The following is a 20,369-nucleotide window of genomic DNA, read 5'->3' as shown; positions in this document are numbered from 1 at the left end:
ATATTTTAAATTCTGTCCATTTTATTACAGCAACATATTTAGTGACCATAAACTCATTAGTCAGCTAGAAAAATGACTCTAGAGAGGAGAATTTGCTAAATATATGCACCATATAACATTAATTATATTTATTTTACTGTTTTTCAATATTTAATTTATGTTTGATTAAAACTGTCAATTTTTTTTATGACAGCCACCATTTAAATATGTATTTCAACAAACAAATATAGGAGTATATATAATATAATTATGCAATTGTAACTATATTATTTAAAAAAAAACAACGAGGGTAATTTAATTAAGTTTATTACATTGTTCGTTAATTTTAACCTTCAATATTATAGTAATGTAGTACCATCCAACTCTCATGAGAAAATACTGAACCTAAAATATATCCAAAATAATAAATTATCAAATTGAAATCGAATTAGAAAATGAATTCAATCGCAAGCTTGTGAATCAAAATTAAATTAAAATTTAAAATGTATCATGAAATTTGTGTCAAAACTTAGCCCTAATATTTAATGTGGTCTGTTTAAAAAAAAGCCTTAAGTAAATCTGTTAAATATATAAGTGATTGTTTCTCTTCTAAAATCTTGAATTAATCCATTTGATTCATACTCATATACTTGAGTCATGACTTATATGATTATTTTTTACAATGTCTTTAAGAATTATTTGAATTCTCAATTATTTAGTTTCATGGACTTTCAATGGAGGGATAGAAACCTCAGCTTTTATAATATATATAATCTTTTTTTTTTTTTTGTAATTTTTGGATAAACTACTTCATTAAAAACAAGCTCTGCTTCTATTGCTGTCAATCAGTACTGCAGTAAAGAAGAGACAAAGATTAAATGCTTAGTGGTCATTATCAATGCCATTATCAAATACGTATGGATTTCAGCACACATAAGACAACGAGTGATTTGGTCGATTTCAAAAAGAAAAACAAGTATAGGTGGAATAACTGGACCATTTCATGGTTATTTGCCTCAGGAGCATGGCCAATTCTGCTCAAGATGACACTTGAAAGTCACTTGAAAGAATGATACTAGGCTCCTGCCTATTGAGAAACTCATTCTGAAAGGGCACAGACACTTTTTTGTAAGTGTAATGTTTTAATACCTATCAGCGTCATAATGTGTTCACTGCGGCATTTTTTGCTGTAAACTGCTCCTAAGTCACTTTATAGGAGACCATATTGTTAAAGTCTGTTAACTGAGCAGTAACCACTGGGGCAAAGACAATCACTACAACATTAAGGAATGCTCCGGATGCTGCCTGCTTCAGAAAGTCAAATGTCAGTAAAAATTGAATCGAAGCATGTATGCATGCCAAGCAAAACTCTGCTAACATGGTGACCAACTGTTTGTATTATATTCTGTTTTGCCAAAATTCTTCTCATGTTGTTTTGTTGCCAGCAAACATAAGAAAACAATCAAATGTCATTTGTTACTAGGCCAATAAGGTGGCCAACACTAATATTGAAATGCTTAATTCCACAATATGCAATAATTCTGAATTATGACCATAACAGCTGTCTGTTTAAAGGATGCACATTCCAGTTACACTGCTAATAACAAAGTTGTTGAGATCATTCATGTCATCTAAGTAGAAGCTAGCTGATGCTCACTGTTTTCACTAGAATTAACAACCAAAAATAGGGTGTTTTCATGCTAGATGTTTACAGGTTTGTGGTCCATATCCGGCCCATCCTAAATCACAAACTTCTATCTATCAACCACATATATTTTGCATCTTTGCATACTCCCAGTCAGAGTTATGACAAAATAATGGACTTCGTACAGGTATTTATTTATGAACAAACTGCTTGTGGTGACCAGCCCCTATTGTTAATTCATTCTGCAGCAAAATGTATGTTTTGACATCCTTTCATCATGATTTATTGCCTAGTTACACTTACTTTTACCAATGGGGGCTGAATCCAAAATTACCACACAAAAAAAAAAAAAAAAAAAAAAAAAGGCACCCTCATGTCCAGTAATCCATACGTTCATTTTCAGATGACAAATTAAGATACTTTTCTCTCTGAACCTCCATAGATAGCAAGGGTCCTTCCATGTTCAAGGTCCAGAAAGGTACCAAGAACATCAACAAAATATTCAATGTGACATCAGTGGTTCAACCATAATTTTATGAAGCTACGAGAATACTTTTGTGTGCAAAAATAAATAAATAAAATAACAACAATTATTCAACTATTAAACAATACATGCGCATGGGTGCTGTTGATGTTGAACATGCACACGCCATACTTTGTTTACGTGCAGATAAAAGCATGCACATACGTCGTGGTACTCTCCAATATGGCGCTAGGGTGACGCAGAGGAGAAGAATTGTTAAATTTGCGTACAAAAAGTATTCTCGTAACTTCATAAATTTGTGGTTGAACCACTGATGTCACATGGACTATTCTGTCAATACGAGAGAGCTCTCCGATTTTATGAAAAGTATCTTTATTTGTGTTCTGAAAAAGAACAAAGGTCTTACGGGTTCGTAACAACATAAGGGTGAGTAATTAATGACAGAATTTTCATTTTTGGGTGAACTAACCCTTTAAAGCTCTGGCTTGGCTCTGACTCCGCTATGACTCCTGACTGGTGACACGATCAGGGATTGCCAGCTTTTCCTCACCCCCTTCCCTGTCCACTTCATCTTCCAAATTTTCCAGTGGTCAGACTCCAGCATTTCACCGCTGCACTGAAGCTGGGAGATCATTTTAATGCTGAAGAAGACCAAAAAAAGAACCGGCTTCTCTTTTGATTCCACTATAAACACCAAAAGGACTGAGGTCACTTTCGGCTGGTTCCTTTTTCTGGTTCACTTTAAAATGAACTATGTGAAAACACCCTCAAACGTGGATAAGCGCACATGGACGAGTTGGACACATGCGCAGTACCACCCATTAGACTTGTTTTGTGTAAACTGTCCATGGAGATGTCTGATACGAATATTGCTTAAAGCGATAGAACATTGTTATGTGTATTTGGTGTAATGCAATGTGTTTATGCGGTTTATGGTTCAAAAATGCATTATTTTCCACATACTGTAAATTATTGTTTCTCCTCTCTGCCTCGCCTTTCTAAATCACGTCGATTTTTACAAAGCTCATCGTTCTGAAAAGCGAGGTGTGCTCTGATTAGCCAGCTATCCTTTGCGTTGTGATTGGCTGAATATACCTCAAGCATGTGACGGAAATGTTACGCCCCTTAGCATGTTGTAATGCCATGTCCTGGTGCGACAAGATTTAAACAAAAACTCATTATTTACTTACAGGTTATAATTACTTAAACTGTCTTTTTATGGCTTGCATTGCATCACACCGCGTAAACATAAAACCACGTCTGCATTCGTGATCATAGAAATGACAAACAACAAGCACTGCTCTACACTGCTCAAAACTTTCATTTGAATAGTCAGTAGCAAATTCTTTAAATATGAAACGTACTTACAGGCTGTGAGTCAGAAGCACCAGACTGTCCTTGCAACAATACTACAGCAAGAATAAAAGTTACGCCTTCTTTTTTGCATATACATTTTTGTAAAATTGCCTTTCATAAAAAACCCACATGTCTAACTTTCATTCATGGGGATAAAATGGATAATTTCACATGGTTTAGTGTAAGATTTTTGCCCATCTTTTGGAAAATCCAGTTTTAAACGTAAAAAAAATACTTTTACCAGTAGGTGGCTGCAGAGCTCCACTATATGCTTTTTGCTATTTGACCACCTGAAAGATATCTTTTCACAAGTTTTTTTTTTCAGTTGAGTTCATATCTACATATCATGAAACACACAGGACTACATTTGGAGACCATAAAACTGCACTCTTATAATTTGTCAAATAGAAAAAAAAAGATGTTGTTGTTGCATTCTTATGTTCATGTCGTGTACTGCTACTCAATATGTAATAGAACTGGTTTTTGTTTCAGTACAAAAAATGCTTAACTTTGTCAAAAAGTATTTTTTATTGTAATAATTGTGATTTCATAATATGTAGATATGAACTGAACTGAAAAAAACTTGTGAAAAGATATCTTATTGTTGGTCAAATAGCAATTAGTTAATAGTAGTGCTCTGCAGCCATCTAGTGGTAAAAGTTATATTTTTTTTACTTTTAAAACTGCATTTTCCAAAAAATGGGCAAAAATCTTACACTAAACCATATCAAATTATCCATGTTATCCCCATGAATGAAAATTTAAAATGTGGGTATTTTATAAAGTGAATTTTACATAAAAAGCTGTTTTTGCATATAAACCTATTAAAAATATATATTTATTTAATAATTTATATATATTTAAAAAATAGCAGAAAAACTGCGAAAACTGCACAAATGTGGAGTAAAAACATTAATAAACAGGAAAAACATTTTTTTTTTTTTACTATTATTTTGTTACAAAATTTAAGTTTTGTTGCCTGGGGTCTCTAGAGACCCCAAAGACCATGAATGTGATTCCAAAACGCAGACCGCATAAGGGTTAATTACCGTCATGTCGTTCTAAACCCGTAAGACCTTTGATCATCTTCGGAACACAAATTAAGATATTTTTGATAAATTTCGAGAGCTTTCTGACCCTGCATAGACTGCACATAACAGACACGTTCAAGGCCAAGAAAGGTAGTACTGTAATTTTATGAAACTATGAGAATACTTTTTGTGCGCAATGAAAACAAAAATAATGACTTTATTCAACAATGTCTTCTCTTCCGTGTCAGTTTTCATGCTGCTGATGCAGGAGCCGGCTTTAAAGCATTTACGGATCAGAATTCTTTAAACACCTCCATTTGACCTCCACCAATGGAAATATTTGATTTCCATTTTTTTTTTCAATTGTTTATCATTTAATAAATATTATTATTAATGCTCTTTTTTTATTAAAAATGCAGAATTACCTGCAAAAATTACCATGTGCACAAATACTGCAAAATGGCAAGAGTAATTTATCTGTCTGTATGTAAAGTGCATTTAAAACTTAATGAACAGAATGACTAAATTAAAAAATAAGTACACAATTACCAATACTTCAGGCATTGTGTATTGCAACCACTGAAGACAATACCTGCTGCATGACAGCGCTTAAAAACATTATGTGAATCCAAAAAGTAGACACAAAGTATACAGCTTTTGCTTGTTTTTCTTATACCTGCAGGAAACTCATGAGTTAACTAAAATAACCTTGGGGATGCCAACGGTCAGTTCACTGATTATGCATGTTATTATTGGTTATTGCTTTATGTTTCCTATGTTTTAAGCCAAGAAAAACTAAGCTAGCCAAGCCATCATCATCATTATGTGGGCAGTGGCTGTGTGGGCTTATGTACATGAGCACATGTCCTACACATCTTAATTTAGCCATATTAAATTATCTAGCTGTGACACTATTAGTGCATCATGCACAGGACTGAAAAAAGAAAGAGGAACAAACCACAAAATCTAAAAGAAGCATTCAGCCAAAACTTCTTTTCATTTGCACAAAAATGTCCTGCTATCAGAACAAACACTCACATTAACGATAACTCTACCCAGACGCTGCACATCCTAATAATTCAAACATATCCAAAAAAAGGTCTGAACATCCAAGGCGTAATACGCAAGCTTGATTTTTAGCCAATTAGTTCTGCCCCATCCTAAACGGTAGGAAAAAGCCAGAATATAATAAAAGCATAATAAGGCATGACATGTTTACAATAAAACTTTACACGTGGAAGTGAAGGGGAGGGTCACATGACTGAGGTGATAAGCCACAAATGAAGATGCATAACTGCTGATGTGTAAACTGAGAAAATTGACTCACACATGCAGCCTTCCAAACTAACTTACATAAGTGCAGCACAAATCCTTAATGTAAACAGAGCAAAAGGCAAACTTGTAGGCCACCTGATGATTTGCACAGTTCATGTAAATCATAACCCAAAACTTGATGAGGTCAGCAAATGTTATGCCACGCAAGCTCATTTTCAACCATGTTACTCTGCAGACCAGCAAAACTACTCTAGCAAGGTATGGGTTAAAAGTGTAAATAGGAATGACATAGTGACCTTGACAAAAAATAAAAGACCTGTTTGACTGATTTGGGCTGCTGATATTATCTGATATTTGCATACTCTGGATCACATGTTGACTGAATGGCAGGGTTTACCTTCATTTAAAACACAATTATACATTACACATTAAGTTTAAAAGCAGATCAAATGACATGGCACTTACGTTTTGTGGCATTGATGAGATTCTTTCCATCTTTATACAGCTCTTTGATAAACCTGCCGGTTTTGTCCAGCTCTGCTTCATGAGCTTTGATTTTGTCCCTGAAAGCAGGACTGTCCAGGTAACTCTCACTGAACTCCAACGGGTGTAAACCCATTTTTTTCTGGACTCAGCTAGTTTACAGACTAGCTAGCGTTTAAATCCCGTTAGAAAGCGACCAGCGAATGAATCAAAACTGGTCGAACAAAGAAACACAATTAAAAAGGAACGAAAAGCTGTACTAAAAAAAACCTCTACTAACGCGTCCTTGGATATTTAAAACCAAACGCGTCGGAAGTTCTCTTGGGAATAAAACTCTTTCCAAGTCGCACAAGTAAACTTGGCTTCGGGTAACGATATATTAAGTATGTTCCAGGTTTAAACTCTCGCAATATATGCTAAAACAACTCTACGCTACACGGATATCTATTGAAATGAAGGTAATAATGTCCAGTCAGGTTTTTGGTCCGCGAATGACAGTCGAGTGCGAGGCGAGTCTCCTCCCGCGTGTGGGACTCTCTTGGAGCTTTTTCACAGTCATAACGTCATCACGCTCAGCTTTCTGGAATACCGGGATATTTGGGGGAATAACGAGCCGCGGGCAATGTCATTATGGAAATGTACGTCTTTCCCAGCTGAATAAATAATTCGGAATACGTTTCATTTTTTATTTCTCGATATACGTCATAAATGCGATAATACTAATGGGTAGTCAGTAGTGTGTTTAAATCTTACGTGGAACTGTAAAATAGCGGAAGTTGTTTCCGTCCGCCTGACTCTGCAGAGCGGACCTGCAGTGCAGGAGCAGAGCTGCTCTAAAATAGCTCATAAATATAGATGTAAAACAATAATAAAACATGTTTAAAGCGTAGTTTGTGGTTTAATGACAGCGACAGGCTGGAGTCCACGGGGAAATTGTTAAATATACAGTCCAGCGATCTCAACTAGCAAATCTGAGACAGGTAAATAGAGCTATAAAACATCTTCAATGCAAAGAATGTAAATTTTACAAACAAATGATTCAGAAAATTGTTATATTGAATATTAAATTATGCGCATTAAATATCAAAGTGTAATTATTCTGGTTTTGTATTTATGCGGAGGAAAACTGTATAATGTTCAGTGATGTAAATGTGATATAAAAATGTATAAAAACCTTATTTTTTTCTTATTACCACATCACGTTTGATATATCTAATGCACGTAATGTTTAACTAATATGTTTGGTGGACTAAATACGAATTAATTATGTTTAATAATCGTATGTTATATTATCATTATATAAGTATATATAGCTACTAGCTTAAAATATTCAGTTTACACAGATCATCTGAAAAAAAATAAAAAATTACATCTCACACTAAATCATTTGTATGTTTATATCTGAAGAGTTTATTTGCAAAAACAGATAACTGTTTTTTATTGTTAGCATGTTTTTATTGTGTTTTTAGTGTGTTAGTTAGCTGTGCTTTTTTTTTTATTTTTTTTTTTTAGTTATTTTACTTTATCAAAATAACCCTACTGCAGTTTGGTTAAAAACTGATTTATATTTGTCAGCTGTTACCCCAGTCTTGAGTGTCACATGATCCTTCAGAAATCATTCTAAAATGCTGATTTATTATTAGAATTATCAATGTTGCACACAGTTGTGCTGCCAAATATTTTTGGAACCTGTGATTCTTTTTTTCAGGATTCTTTGATGAATTCAAGTTTTAAAAAAAAACTGCATTTATTCAAAATACAACTCTTTTCTAACAATGTAAATCTATGCCATCACTTTTTATTAATTTAACAAATCCTTGGTGAATAAAAGTATCAATTTCTTTCAAAAAAGAAAGAATAAACATTTGCTGACCCCAAAGTTTTGAACAGTAGTGTACATTGTTAGAAATCCTTTTATTTTTGTTGATCAAAGAATCCTGAAAATGTATAACACAGCACAACTGTTTTCAACATTGATAATAAATCAGCATATTAGAATGATTTATAAAGGATCATGTGACACTAAAGACTGGAATAATGATGCTAAAAATTGGTATCACAGGAATAAATTACATTTTAAAATATATTTACAAAGAAAACAGATATTTTTAATTTAAATAATATTTTACAATATTAAGTTTTTTTTATTTATTTATTTATTTATTTTTTGTATATATGATCAAATAAATACAGCCTTGACGAGCATAAGAAACATCTTTAAAAACCATTAAAACGTCTTACTGATCCCAAACTTTTGAGTGGCTGTGTGTGTATGTATGTGTGTGTGTGTGTGTGTGTGTGTGTGTGTGTATATATATATATATATATATATATATATATATATATATATATATATATATAATTTTTGTTTTTTTTCAGAAGCATCTCTTGTCTATCGTTCAATTTTTTTTTCAACAAAAGCTAGTTATACAGGTCATGATCAGTTCTGTCATTCACAGAAAACATGCCTAATGCCACTACAAGACCAAGGAGGACGAGGCGTCATAGACGAGCTCAGAGGGAAGATGCTGCGAGAAATGAGCTGGTGTCAAGATCACTGGAAAGTGCTCAGCAGTGTCTGTTCAGTCAGGACTACGGCACTGCTTTTGTTCACTACCTTTTGGCTTTAAACCTTGCCCCAGGACTAAAAGACTTTGCAAATGTAAGCTTGTTTTTTTCCCCTCATGCTTCCTTAATATTTTAACCTGTCTGTCTGATCAGTCTTTTTACTGTAACAGTGTGTGGTGAAATTAGATGATGTACCCAACGTTGAAAAAGCTTTAGAACCTAATTGCAAACCAGTAACAGTGTTTTTGTATTTACAGGAGTCATTTAGATTTACTCTGTTTAAATGGACAGAAGAGCTGGACTCTCTTGGACGTATACAGGACCTCTTTAATTGCTACGAACAAGCTATGGAGTTGTTTCCAGTGGATGAGGTTATAGTGAACAGCATGGGAGAGCATCTCTTCAGGTTTATTATTATTATAGTGGTTTAGTATTTGTAAAGCAACAAAATCATGTTCATCTCAAGATATATTATTTATATAAATCTGTTTGAAAGTTTAGGGTTGGTAATATATTTGTGTCTCTGGACCACAAAATCATTAGGGTCAACTGAGTTTACACATCATAAATAAAAGCTAAATAAATTAGCTTTCCATTGATGTATGGTTTGTTACGAGAGGACAATATTTGGCAGAGATACAGCTATTTGATTATCTGGAATCTGAGGGTGCAAAAAATCAAAATATTGAGAAAATTTGCCTTTTAGGTTGTCAAAATTAAGTTCTTAGCAATGCATATTACTAATCATAAATTAAGTTTTAATATTTATGGTAGGAAATTTACAAAATATTTTCATGGAATACATTATGCATCTATTCTTTAGTGTAACATGTGCCTTCAGAAATTCAAATATGCTGTTTTTATACATAAAAAAAAAAAAACATTTATTTATATTATCATAACTGAAAACTATTGTGTTACTTAACATTTTGGAAAATAATAATACAAATTGTTTCAGAATGGGGTTTCGGGATGAAGCTGCTGGCCATTTTTACAAAGCCCTTAAACTCCGACCAGACTTCCCAGAGGCGAAAGAGAACTTTTACCGTGTTGCTAACTGGTTGGTGGAACGCTGGCACTTCTTAATGCTGAACGACCATGGCCGGAACCACAAGTACCAGTTGGCTATTAAGAAAGCTGTTGAGCAAGGATGCAGCTCGGTTCTGGATATTGGAACTGGCACAGGCATCCTCGGGTGAGATTTTTCAGAAACTTATTACATAACATTGTTATTGAACAAACGTCTGCTTCAATTGATATATAGTGAGTGTGGTTTAATGCTGTTTGGTTGCCATGTCAGTATGTGTGCAAAGATGGCAGGCGCTGCTGAGGTCTATGCCTGTGAGCTGTCAAAGACAATGTACGAGCTGGCATGCGAGGTGCTTTCAGCCAATGGGATGGCAGACAGCATCAAGATTGTTCACCTGAAGTCTCTGGACATGGAAATTCCAAAAGACATTCCAAAGAGGTTAATATTTCTTTAACAGTAACCAGATTCATATTGACATGTTTTTAAACTGGAATGATATAATCTTAAATATAATTTACACTACCATTTAAAGTCTTTGGGATGCCACTAAGACTTTTTTAAGACTTATATGGCTTAATATAACATAAATACTGTCTCTTACTGAAATATGTAGTAGAAAACCCATGAACGATTTCCGTTATTTAAAAAAAAAAATCACATTGTTTTATACATATTTTGAGTTTGGGTTGTACCCGGTGAGCTACTAGCGCTGTTGCTATTTTTACCACAACACAACTTAACACAAACACAAAAGTGCAACTTTTGGTTGCAATTTTCAGTCGAAGGGCAACAAGAGAAGCGATGCAAGTCTTTACTGCTTTCCTAGCGCTAAGAATGGAAAGATGCCTGTGGACGAATAAAACTTCCTAAAGACCCGTGTCTTTGTTCTCTCCACTTTAGCCCTGATGCCTTTGAGGCTTTTAGTAGACCACAGCTACTGAAAAATATGAGGGGCCGTGCAAGCCATAATTCATTCTGGCACTCACACACACATGTATTCTCCTCTCACACACATATATTCTCCTCTCTCTCTCTCTCTCACACACACACACACACACACACACACACACATACATTCTCCTCTCACACACATATATTCTCCTCTCTCTTTCACACACACACACACACACACACACACACACACACACACACACACACACACACACACACACACACACACACACACACACACACACACACACACACACACATATTCTCCTCTCACACACATATATTCTCCTCTCTCTCTCTCTCTCACACACACACACACACACACACACACACATATTCTCCTCTCACATGTATTCTCCTCTCACATGTATTCTCCTCTCACATGTATTCTCCTCTCACACACACATATTCTCCTCTCTCTCTGACACACACACACATACACACATATTCTCCTCTCACATGTATTCTCCTCTCTCACACATATATTCTCCTCTCTCTCTCTCTCTCTCTCTCTCTCTCTCACACACACACACACACACACACACACACACACACACACACACACATATTCTCCTCTCACATGTATTCTCCTCTCTCACACATATTCTCCTCTCTCTCTCTCTCTCTCTCTCTCTCTCACACACACACACACACACACACACACACACACACACACACACACATTCTCCTCTCACATGTATTCTCCTCTCACACACATATATTCTCCTTTCTCTCTCTCTCTCACACACACACACACACACACACACACATATTCTCCTCTCACATACATGTATTCTCCTCTCACACACATATTCTCTCTCTCACACACACACACACACACACACACACACACACACACACACACACACACATATTCTCCTCTCACATGTATTCTCCTCTCACATACATGTATTCTCCTCTCACACACATATATTCTCCTCTCTCTCTCACACACACACACACACGCACACACACACACACACACACACACACACACACACACACACACACACACACACACACACATTCTCCTCTCACATACATGTATTCTCATCTCACACACATATATTCTCCTCTCTCTCTCTCTCACACACACACACACACACACACACACACACACACACACATACATTCTCCTCTCACACACATATATTCTCCTCTCTCTTTCACACACACACACACACACACACACACATACATTCTCCTCTCTCTCTCTCACACACACACACACACACACACACACATACATTCTCCTCTCACACACATATATTCTCCTCTCTCTTTCACACACACACACACACACACACACACACACACACATCTCACATACATGTATTCTCTCACATACCTGTATTCTCCTCTCAAGTTATGTTTTACAATTTATTAAACTAATGGTAATTTGTTGTTTCAACTTAAAAACAACTTATTATGTTACATTATCAGTTTAAGAAAACTCAAATCAGCTCATAATAAATAGACTTGTAACTGGTCTGCCCAAAAATATAAAAGTTTTATTGAAATATGTTCAAGCAATGTTGTACAAACCTTAATATTGGTTTGAGAATACAAATATTTGTTAGGAAAACAGGTTTTAAAAAGTGCTTAAACATCAATTTCATCAAAACATCAAAGTTTCTCTAATATTATACAGAACTAGAAGAAAGGTAGATGAGTAAATTATGTATTATCTGTAAAATATTGCTTAAAAAATGTGAATTTAAATGTTATGTTTTATGTTCCATTCTTTTAGAGTATCACTGGTTGTAACAGAAACGGTAGATGCAGGGCTATTTGGTGAGGGCATCATCGAGACACTGATCCATGCATGGAAGCATCTACTTTTACCTCCACTTGTAAGTCACTTTCTGAATGATTTCAGTATGTGTATGCGGTATCGACTGCTCTGATCAGCAAAGCTACTGTGAAGTCACGTGATGCCACAAATTCAACTCTGATTACAGCGTAATCCTTTTATGCAAATGACTTTATCCTGTCTGATCTGATGTTTATCCGCCCGTGGTCAGTGACTAAGAGATTTTTGTCTTTGAAAATGTAAGTTGTCTTACACCAATATTAATAGCGTGCTTGGCAAAAGATTACATACTATGTCATAGTACAACTAGATTCTTTCTTCTAAATCCTTACTCTAAACATTATAAGCTTTTTCCACATCCGTGTCAGAGAATAGCCTCAAGTTATATACATTTTTGGGCAACAGGGACACCTAGTGGCTATCTGAGACACATACAAATGTTGGTAAATCAGTTCTAAAGTCAACACTTTGGATATAAAATAAACAAAATGACTGATTTGCAATCTATTCCAGCTTCACAACAACTGATTATTAAATCATTTCAACAGAACACTCGAGAACCTTTGTCCAGTCCCTCACAAACAGGCCGGGTAATACCTTCTGGTGCAACTGTGTTTGGAATGGCTGTGCAGTGCCATGAGATCCGTAGACATCACAGGTGAGTGAGCAAAGCTGCTTATGTTTGAGTGACACATTGATAAAGTTTATATCACACTTCTCTTTAAAAAGTTGAAATATAAACACAGTTACCAAAGAAGCAGGTTCTTGAGTATGATCTCAAAAAGATGACAGTGAATCAACCTTTTGCAGGCTGTGTGTGTCTTCAGTGGGAGGCTTGCATCTGTCTGCAGTAGGACAGATCTATAGTCCTGTTAGCTGTCTGGTTGACACTGAGGAAAGCACAGAGCCCTACACCACTGAAAGACTGAGCCGCCTGCGTGGAGGATACCTTCAACTCACACAGCCTTTCACAGCTCTGGACATAGACTTCAACAATGTGCAGGTACTAAAAATGTGACCCTGGACCACAAAACCAGTCATAAGAGTCAATTCTTTGAAAGTAAGATGTATACATTACATCTGAAAGCTGAATAAATAAGCTTTCCATTGATGCATGGTTTGTTAGGATAGGACAATTTGGCTGAAATACAACTATTTGAAAGTCTGGAATTCAACGGGTGCAAAAAATATTGAGAAAATTGCCTTTAAAGTTGTCCAAATGAAGTTTTTAGCAATGCATGTTACTAATCAAAAATTAAGTTTTGATATATTTACGGTAGGGAATTTACAAAACATCTTCATGGAACATGATCTTTACTTAATATCCTAATGATTTTTGGCTTAAAAGAAAAATCGATAATTTTGACCCATACAATGTATTTTTGGCTATTGCTACTTAAGATAATAATGCAACAGGTGACAGTAAAGACATTTATAATGTTAAAAAAGATTTATTTTTTTAAATAAATGCTTGTAGTTTTAACTTTCTATTCATCAAGGAACATTAAAAAATGTAAGAATGCTTTCCAAAGCATCATGTAGAAAGTCTGAAGTAATGGATGCTGAAAATGTAGCTTTTTCATCACAGGAATAAATTGCATTTTAAAATAAATTAAAATAGAAACCGGTCATTCTAAAATTTTAATAATGTTTCACAATATTACTGTATTTTCGATTCAGTAAGTGCAGCCTGGGTGAACATAAGAGACGGAAATGTTTAAAAATCTGATTTCAGGCTTTAGAAAGGTAGTATAATAGAGACATGCATTGAACATGGGGCAGATGGGAGAAAAAAAGACACTACTGAAATACCTGAAGTGGCATGAGTGCAGTAAGTAGTCCTAAGCATTCTTTGTGTTGCAGGAGCTGGAAGGTCTTTGCTCCAGAGAGGTGAAGCAGATGCGACTGCGTGTGGTTCAGGATGGTGTACTTGATGCTCTGGCAGTATGGTTTCAGCTACACCTCGACCAGGACAACCACCTATCCACTGGCCCACAGGATAACACATGCTGGGAGCAGGCCATCTATCCAATAAAGAGTACATTTAGTAAGTGCTATACTGTATATGAATACAAAAATGTGACCCTGGACCACAAAACCAGTCATAAGGTTACATTTTACAAAACTGAGATATATACATCATATGAAAGCCCAGTAAATAAGCTTTCTATTTTAATGTATAGTTTGTTAGGATAGGACAATATTTGGCCGAGATACATCTATTTGAAAATCTGGAATCTAAGGGTGCAAAAAAATCAAAATACTGAGAAAATCACCTTTAAAGTTGTCCAAATTAAGTTCTTAACAATGCATATTACTAATCAAAAATTACAATTTGATAGGTTTACAGTAGGAATTTGACAAAAAAATCTTAATGTAACATGATCTTTACTTAATTTCCTAATGATTTTTGACATAAAAGAAAAATCAATAATTTTGACCCATACTATGCATTTTTGGCTATTGCTACAAATATACCCCAGCGACTTAAGACTGGTTTTGTGGTCCAGGGTCACAAATATAAAGAATCAGAAGTATAGAGGTCACAATGATTTATTAAACTTATACTTATTAGTATGGATGAATTGGATATATTTGATTTGATTTATTCATCCAAAATTTGACAAATTCTGTGACATTCTGCGTTATGCAGTAAATTTCATTTTTATGACTGGATTCAGTCCGCATTTTCTGCATCGCAGAAAGCATAGGGCCCTAGAAAGATGATACTGCAATAACAGACTTAACCACAACGATCACAATAAAAATAATTAATTAATAATCACTTTTTTTTGTAACTAACATGCATCATCTGAGGTTGTGTGAAGGCAATTAAAGGTTTAGCTGCAGCTAGTTTAATAGATAATTTCAATATTAATGAATTGACATTAATTCATGTTGTCCCTCAGACACTTTGAAATTTGGTGATGAACTACTGGTGGATGTTTCCTGTAAGGACTCGTATCTCAGGCTATGCTGCGTTGCTGTTGTAAGAGATGGACACACATTCCAGATGGACAATGAAGCTAACGGGCCTCCCAAGATCCTCACTGCAAACCCTGAGGCTGAGCTGTGCAGTGCTCTAGCTGGCCTTCAAACCAACCAGGAGAAACCATCTTGCACTTTTATGCTGGAGTCATCAGAGATCGCCCTCCTCAATAACACAACATACAATAACAGCTTCCAAAGGGCCATGAGCAAACTTTTGGTTTCTCTTAAGTCAACCAGGAGGTCACAACAATCAGACACAGAATTCGATCCGATCTTTGTGCTCGATGTCTCTGAGGGCTTTTCTGTTTTCTCTTTGATGGCAGCTCAGTTAGGATTCGATTCAGGTGAACACAAACAAATCAGCCCTGCATTGGTTCAAGGCTACAGCTCAGTGGAAAAGGAGCATCACCAGACTTTGTTGAGACTGCTGGCCAAAGGAAACGGTGTGCCTGAAAGCGCACTGGAGTTCTGGTTAAGTCATGTGGAGGATGATTCTGCGGTTCTCCAACGGCCAGCCACCGAGAAGCTCTGGAGTGCCATTATACTCGACTGCATAGAGACCTGTGGCCTTATAAGACAGAAACTGTTGGAGAAAGCATCGTTAGCTAGGTAAGAGTGCAGAACATACAGATGTTAGTTTTTCCTCTTTGGGTTTGTATACTAATTTTTGTTGTGAACTTTTCAGGTGTTTGTTAGAGGATGGTGGACAGATTTTTCCAGAGCGGATTGTAATCCATGGTATGCTTGTTGAGTCAGACACGCTGCTTCAGGAAAGTGCTGTTCAGGGAACAGAGCCGACTCTCGGATTCAATATTGCTCCATTCATCAATCAATTCACAGTATGTTCTGCAAAGGTTCTGTCAATACTGTGCTTAAAGGGATAGTTCACCCAAAAATGAAAATTCTGCCATCACCTCCATGTTGTTCCAAATTTGTAAGACCTTCGTTCATCTTTGGAACACAAATTAAGATATTTTTGATCAAATCCAAGAGCTTTCTGACCCTCCATAGACAGCAAGGGTCCTACCACAGTCAATGTCCAGAAAGGTACCAAGAACATCGACAAAATAGTCCATGTGACATCAGTGGTTCAACCGTAATTTTATAAAGCTATGAAAATACTTTTTGTACACAAAAACACCAAATACAACGACTTTATTCAACAATTATTTTCCTCTGTGTCACCCTAGCGCCATTTTGCAGAGTATCATGACACATGATTGTGCTGTCCTCAGTGTAAACAAAGCGCAGACACAGAGGAGAGTTATTTTAGTTTGTTTTTTTTTTTGCTCACAAAAAGTATTCATATAGCTTTGTGAAATTACGGTTGAGCCATTGATATCACATAAAAATTTTAACGAAGTCTCTACGTTTCTGTGCCTTGACCGTGGTAGGATCCTTGCTGTCTATGGAGGGTCAGAGAGCTCTCGGATTTCATCAAAATTATCTTAATTTGTGTTCCGAAGATTAATGAAGGTCTTACGAATTTGGAGCGACGTGAGAGTTAGAATTTTCTTACAGAATTTTCATTTTTGAGTGAACTATCCCTTTAATCTGTGGTTTCTGTAAATTACACAATGAAAGTGTTTAGATTAAAGTGTCTTTATAATGGTTGTTTCTTTTCTTAGGTACCTGTTCATATGTTTTTGGACCTGTCCACACTTGATTGTATACCTCTTAGTGAACCAGTCGAACTCTTCGCACTGGACCTCATGAACTGCACTGCCAATTACACCAACAGAGAAGTCAAAGTGAGTTTTTCAGGCTTGTGTTGTTATTGAAAACTAACAACATTTTGTAATCTGAAATAAATCCAGCCTTGCTCATGGTTCAATTGCTAAAATGACTCAAACTTTAACAAATTAAAATGAAAACTAAAAATATAAAAATAAAACCCCAAAAAACTATATAGACTTATATAAAGGGGTCATGAACTGCTTTAATTATTTTGTTTGTTCTATCCTCTGAGGTCCATTTATAATGTTATCAAAAAAAAAAAAAAAACAATGTAGAAGTAATAAGCTATTTTCTGCCATATTTTGACACTTCTTATCAGAACACTCTGTTTGAATAGCTGTGGCGGATTGTAGACTCAGAAGAAGAAAACAATAGGGACCACATAAAAAAAACAGTTACTCACACTTGTGTGGTGCAGCATTACTGTTGGATCCAATATAGTCACACAACATCATGTTTTAGTATCAATCTTTTTGAAAAACCTGCGGCGAATTGTTCCTTGTTTGTGAACGAATCCACAGTAAAATGAAGTAAACAAAGGACCAAGTTCTTACTGATGTGGTCTGGAACTTCGTTAAAAATACAGTTAATCCACTCTTACCTAATGTTGGAATCAGAAGGAAGGTAACGTCTTTGAAGCCATCTTTACTGTTTAGTTTCTATGTAGACCTGCGTTTGCCTCTCTAGTTATTTGCACTACATGCGTGGATCAGTGGGTGGGGCTAAACAGGAAGTGATGTAGAAGCAGGCGTTGATCATCTTCTGCGGAGGTGGTGTTTAGCCACATTATTACATCATAAAGTGCCATATTCCACAATCTGTTGTTTTGGGAGATTGGCTTCAATATATGCTGTTTTTAGACTAACAAGAAAGTTCTTAAACTGAGTTCTGTTTTATAGTACAATGACCTTGTACAGTGAGGAAACAATTATTTGATCCCCTGCTGATTTTGTACGTTTGCCCACTGACAAAGAAATTATTAGTCTATTATTTTAATGGTAGGTTTATTTGAACAGTGAGAGACAGAATAACAACAACAAAAAAATCCTTAAAAACGATTTTCAAAAAAATAAATAAATTGATTTACATTTTAATAAGTGAAATAACTATTTGATCCCCTATCAATCAGGGAGATTTCTGGCTCCCAGGTGTCTTTTATACAGGTAACAAGCTGAGATTAGGAGCACTCTCTTTAAGGGAGTGCTCCTAATCTCAGCTTGTTACCTGCGTAAAAAAAACACCTGTCCACAGAAGCAATCAATCAATCAGATTCCAAACTCTCTACCATGGCCAAGACCAAAGAGCTGTCCAAGGATGTCAAGGACAAGATTGTAGACCTACACAAGGCTGGAATTGTCAACAAGATCATCACCAAGCAGCTTGGTGAGAAGGTGACAACAGTTGGTGTGATTATTCGCAAATGAAAAAAACAAAACAAAATAACTGTCAATCTTCCTCAGTCTGGAATCAGCCCAGAACTGGCAGCTGGGACCATAGTCACCAAGAAAACAATTGGTAACACACAACGCCATGAAGGACTGAAATCCTGCAGCACCCGCAAGGTCCCCCTGCTCAAGAAAGCACATGAACAGGCTTGTCTGAAGATTGCCAATGAACATCTGAATGATTCATAGGAGAACTTGGTGAAAGTTTTATGGTCAGATGAGACCAAAATCAAGCGCTTTGGCATCAACTCAACTCACCGTGTTTGGAGGAGGAGGAATGCTGCCTACGACCCCCAGAACACCAGTCCACCGTCAAACATGGAGGTGAAAACATCATTAAAATGGGTTGTGGATGGGTATTCCAGCATGACAATGACCCAAAACACATGGCCAAGGCAACAAAGGAGTGGCTCAAGAAGAAGCACATTAAGGTCCTGGAGTGGTGGAGTCCTAGCCAGTCTCCAGAACCTTAATCCCATAGGAAATCTGTGGAGGGAGCTAAAGGTTAGAGTTGCCAAACATCAACCTCGAAACTTTAATGACTTGGAGAGGATCTACAAAGAGGAGTAAGACAAAATCCCTCCTGAGATGTGTGCAAACCTGGCGGCCAACTACAAGAAACATCTGACCTCTGTGATTGCCAACAATGGTTTTGCCACAAGTACTAAGTAATGTTTTGCGAATGGGTCAAATACTTATTTTACCCGTTAAAATGCAAATCCATGTATAACTTTTTTTTAAATGTGTTTTTCTGGATTTTTTTTTTTTTTTTTGTTATTCTGTCTCTCATTTGAAATGATGAACCTAATGAACAAATGAACCTACATATTAAAATTATAGACTGACCATTACTTTGTCAGTGGGCAAACGTACAAAATTAGCAGGGGATCAATTTTTTGTTTTTCCTTACTGTATATGTCAAAAGACCAAGAGAATTTTGATTTCTCAGTTCATGACCCCTTTAAAAACAATGAAAACTAATAAAAATGATAAAAACACAACAAAAGTACCAAAACTTTAACTAAAATTAACATGACACAGTAAAACTAAAAAGTTAAAAGTGTTTAGCTTATTTTAAAGCTCGTTTTGGACGTCTTAAAGCCCTCTAGTGGCCCCATGACTTTTTATTAAACTGCCTTTTATTCTTTTGCATTTGGCAGGTACAGGTCAGCGCCTCAGGCAAGGTGACAGCCATTCCCTTCTGGTACCAGATCCATCTAGACTCTGAGCAGAGCGTCAGTTCCTTCAGTGAGGACTCTCACTGGAAGCAGGCAGCGGTGGTCCTCCAGCAGCCCCTGATGGTCAGCAGAGGAGAATGGGTCAAGCTTAGCATCCAGCTCCAAAAGAGCAGCATCTCCATTACAGCTGTTAAAGAAGAAGGGCTGGATGATGTTATCAGTCAGGCGGAGCCTGTTACCAGTGACTTGTGATGGGGAAGGCATCGTATACTGATATAACACACTCCACTGCTCATAGGCAATTATTTCATTGCTGTATGGTAAACATTAAAGCTGTTATTTTTAAGAACAAGCACACATTTTACATTAAAATATTTCACCATGATTGTGTTTGGATTGATGC

The 20,369-nt window shown here is 36.1% G+C and overlaps 2 protein-coding genes across 2 annotated transcripts in view; one reads left to right on the top strand and one right to left on the bottom strand.

The window, feature by feature from the left end:
* Positions 1-6,759, bottom strand: part of arhgap10 (Rho GTPase activating protein 10) — an 88,070-nt gene extending 81,311 nt beyond the window's left edge. The window contains exon 1 of the mRNA XM_073841757.1: positions 6,236-6,759. Within this exon, the coding sequence (XP_073697858.1) occupies positions 6,236-6,389 (154 nt within the window). The 5' untranslated portion in view covers positions 6,390-6,759. The remainder of the gene's footprint in view (positions 1-6,235) is intronic.
* A 125-nt stretch (positions 6,760-6,884) lies between these two features.
* prmt9 (protein arginine methyltransferase 9) lies at positions 6,885-20,338 on the top strand. Its single transcript, XM_073841756.1, has 13 exons — positions 6,885-7,233; positions 8,713-8,915; positions 9,079-9,227; positions 9,780-10,016; positions 10,122-10,289; positions 12,553-12,655; positions 13,164-13,273; positions 13,426-13,618; positions 14,479-14,662; positions 15,525-16,215; positions 16,292-16,445; positions 17,235-17,357; positions 19,949-20,338. Exons 2-13 carry the CDS (start codon positions 8,718-8,720, stop codon positions 20,216-20,218), a joined length of 2,580 nt encoding a protein of 859 aa, XP_073697857.1. The 5' UTR covers positions 6,885-7,233; positions 8,713-8,717; the 3' UTR covers positions 20,219-20,338.
* The last annotated feature ends 31 nt before the right edge of the window (positions 20,339-20,369 follow it).

Source organism: Garra rufa, chromosome 6 (genome assembly GCF_049309525.1).
Source record: "Garra rufa chromosome 6, GarRuf1.0, whole genome shotgun sequence".
Taxonomy (NCBI): domain Eukaryota; kingdom Metazoa; phylum Chordata; class Actinopteri; order Cypriniformes; family Cyprinidae; genus Garra; species Garra rufa.
The sequence above is the reverse complement of the archived record's forward strand: the minus strand, read 5'-3'. Positions and strand labels throughout refer to the sequence as shown.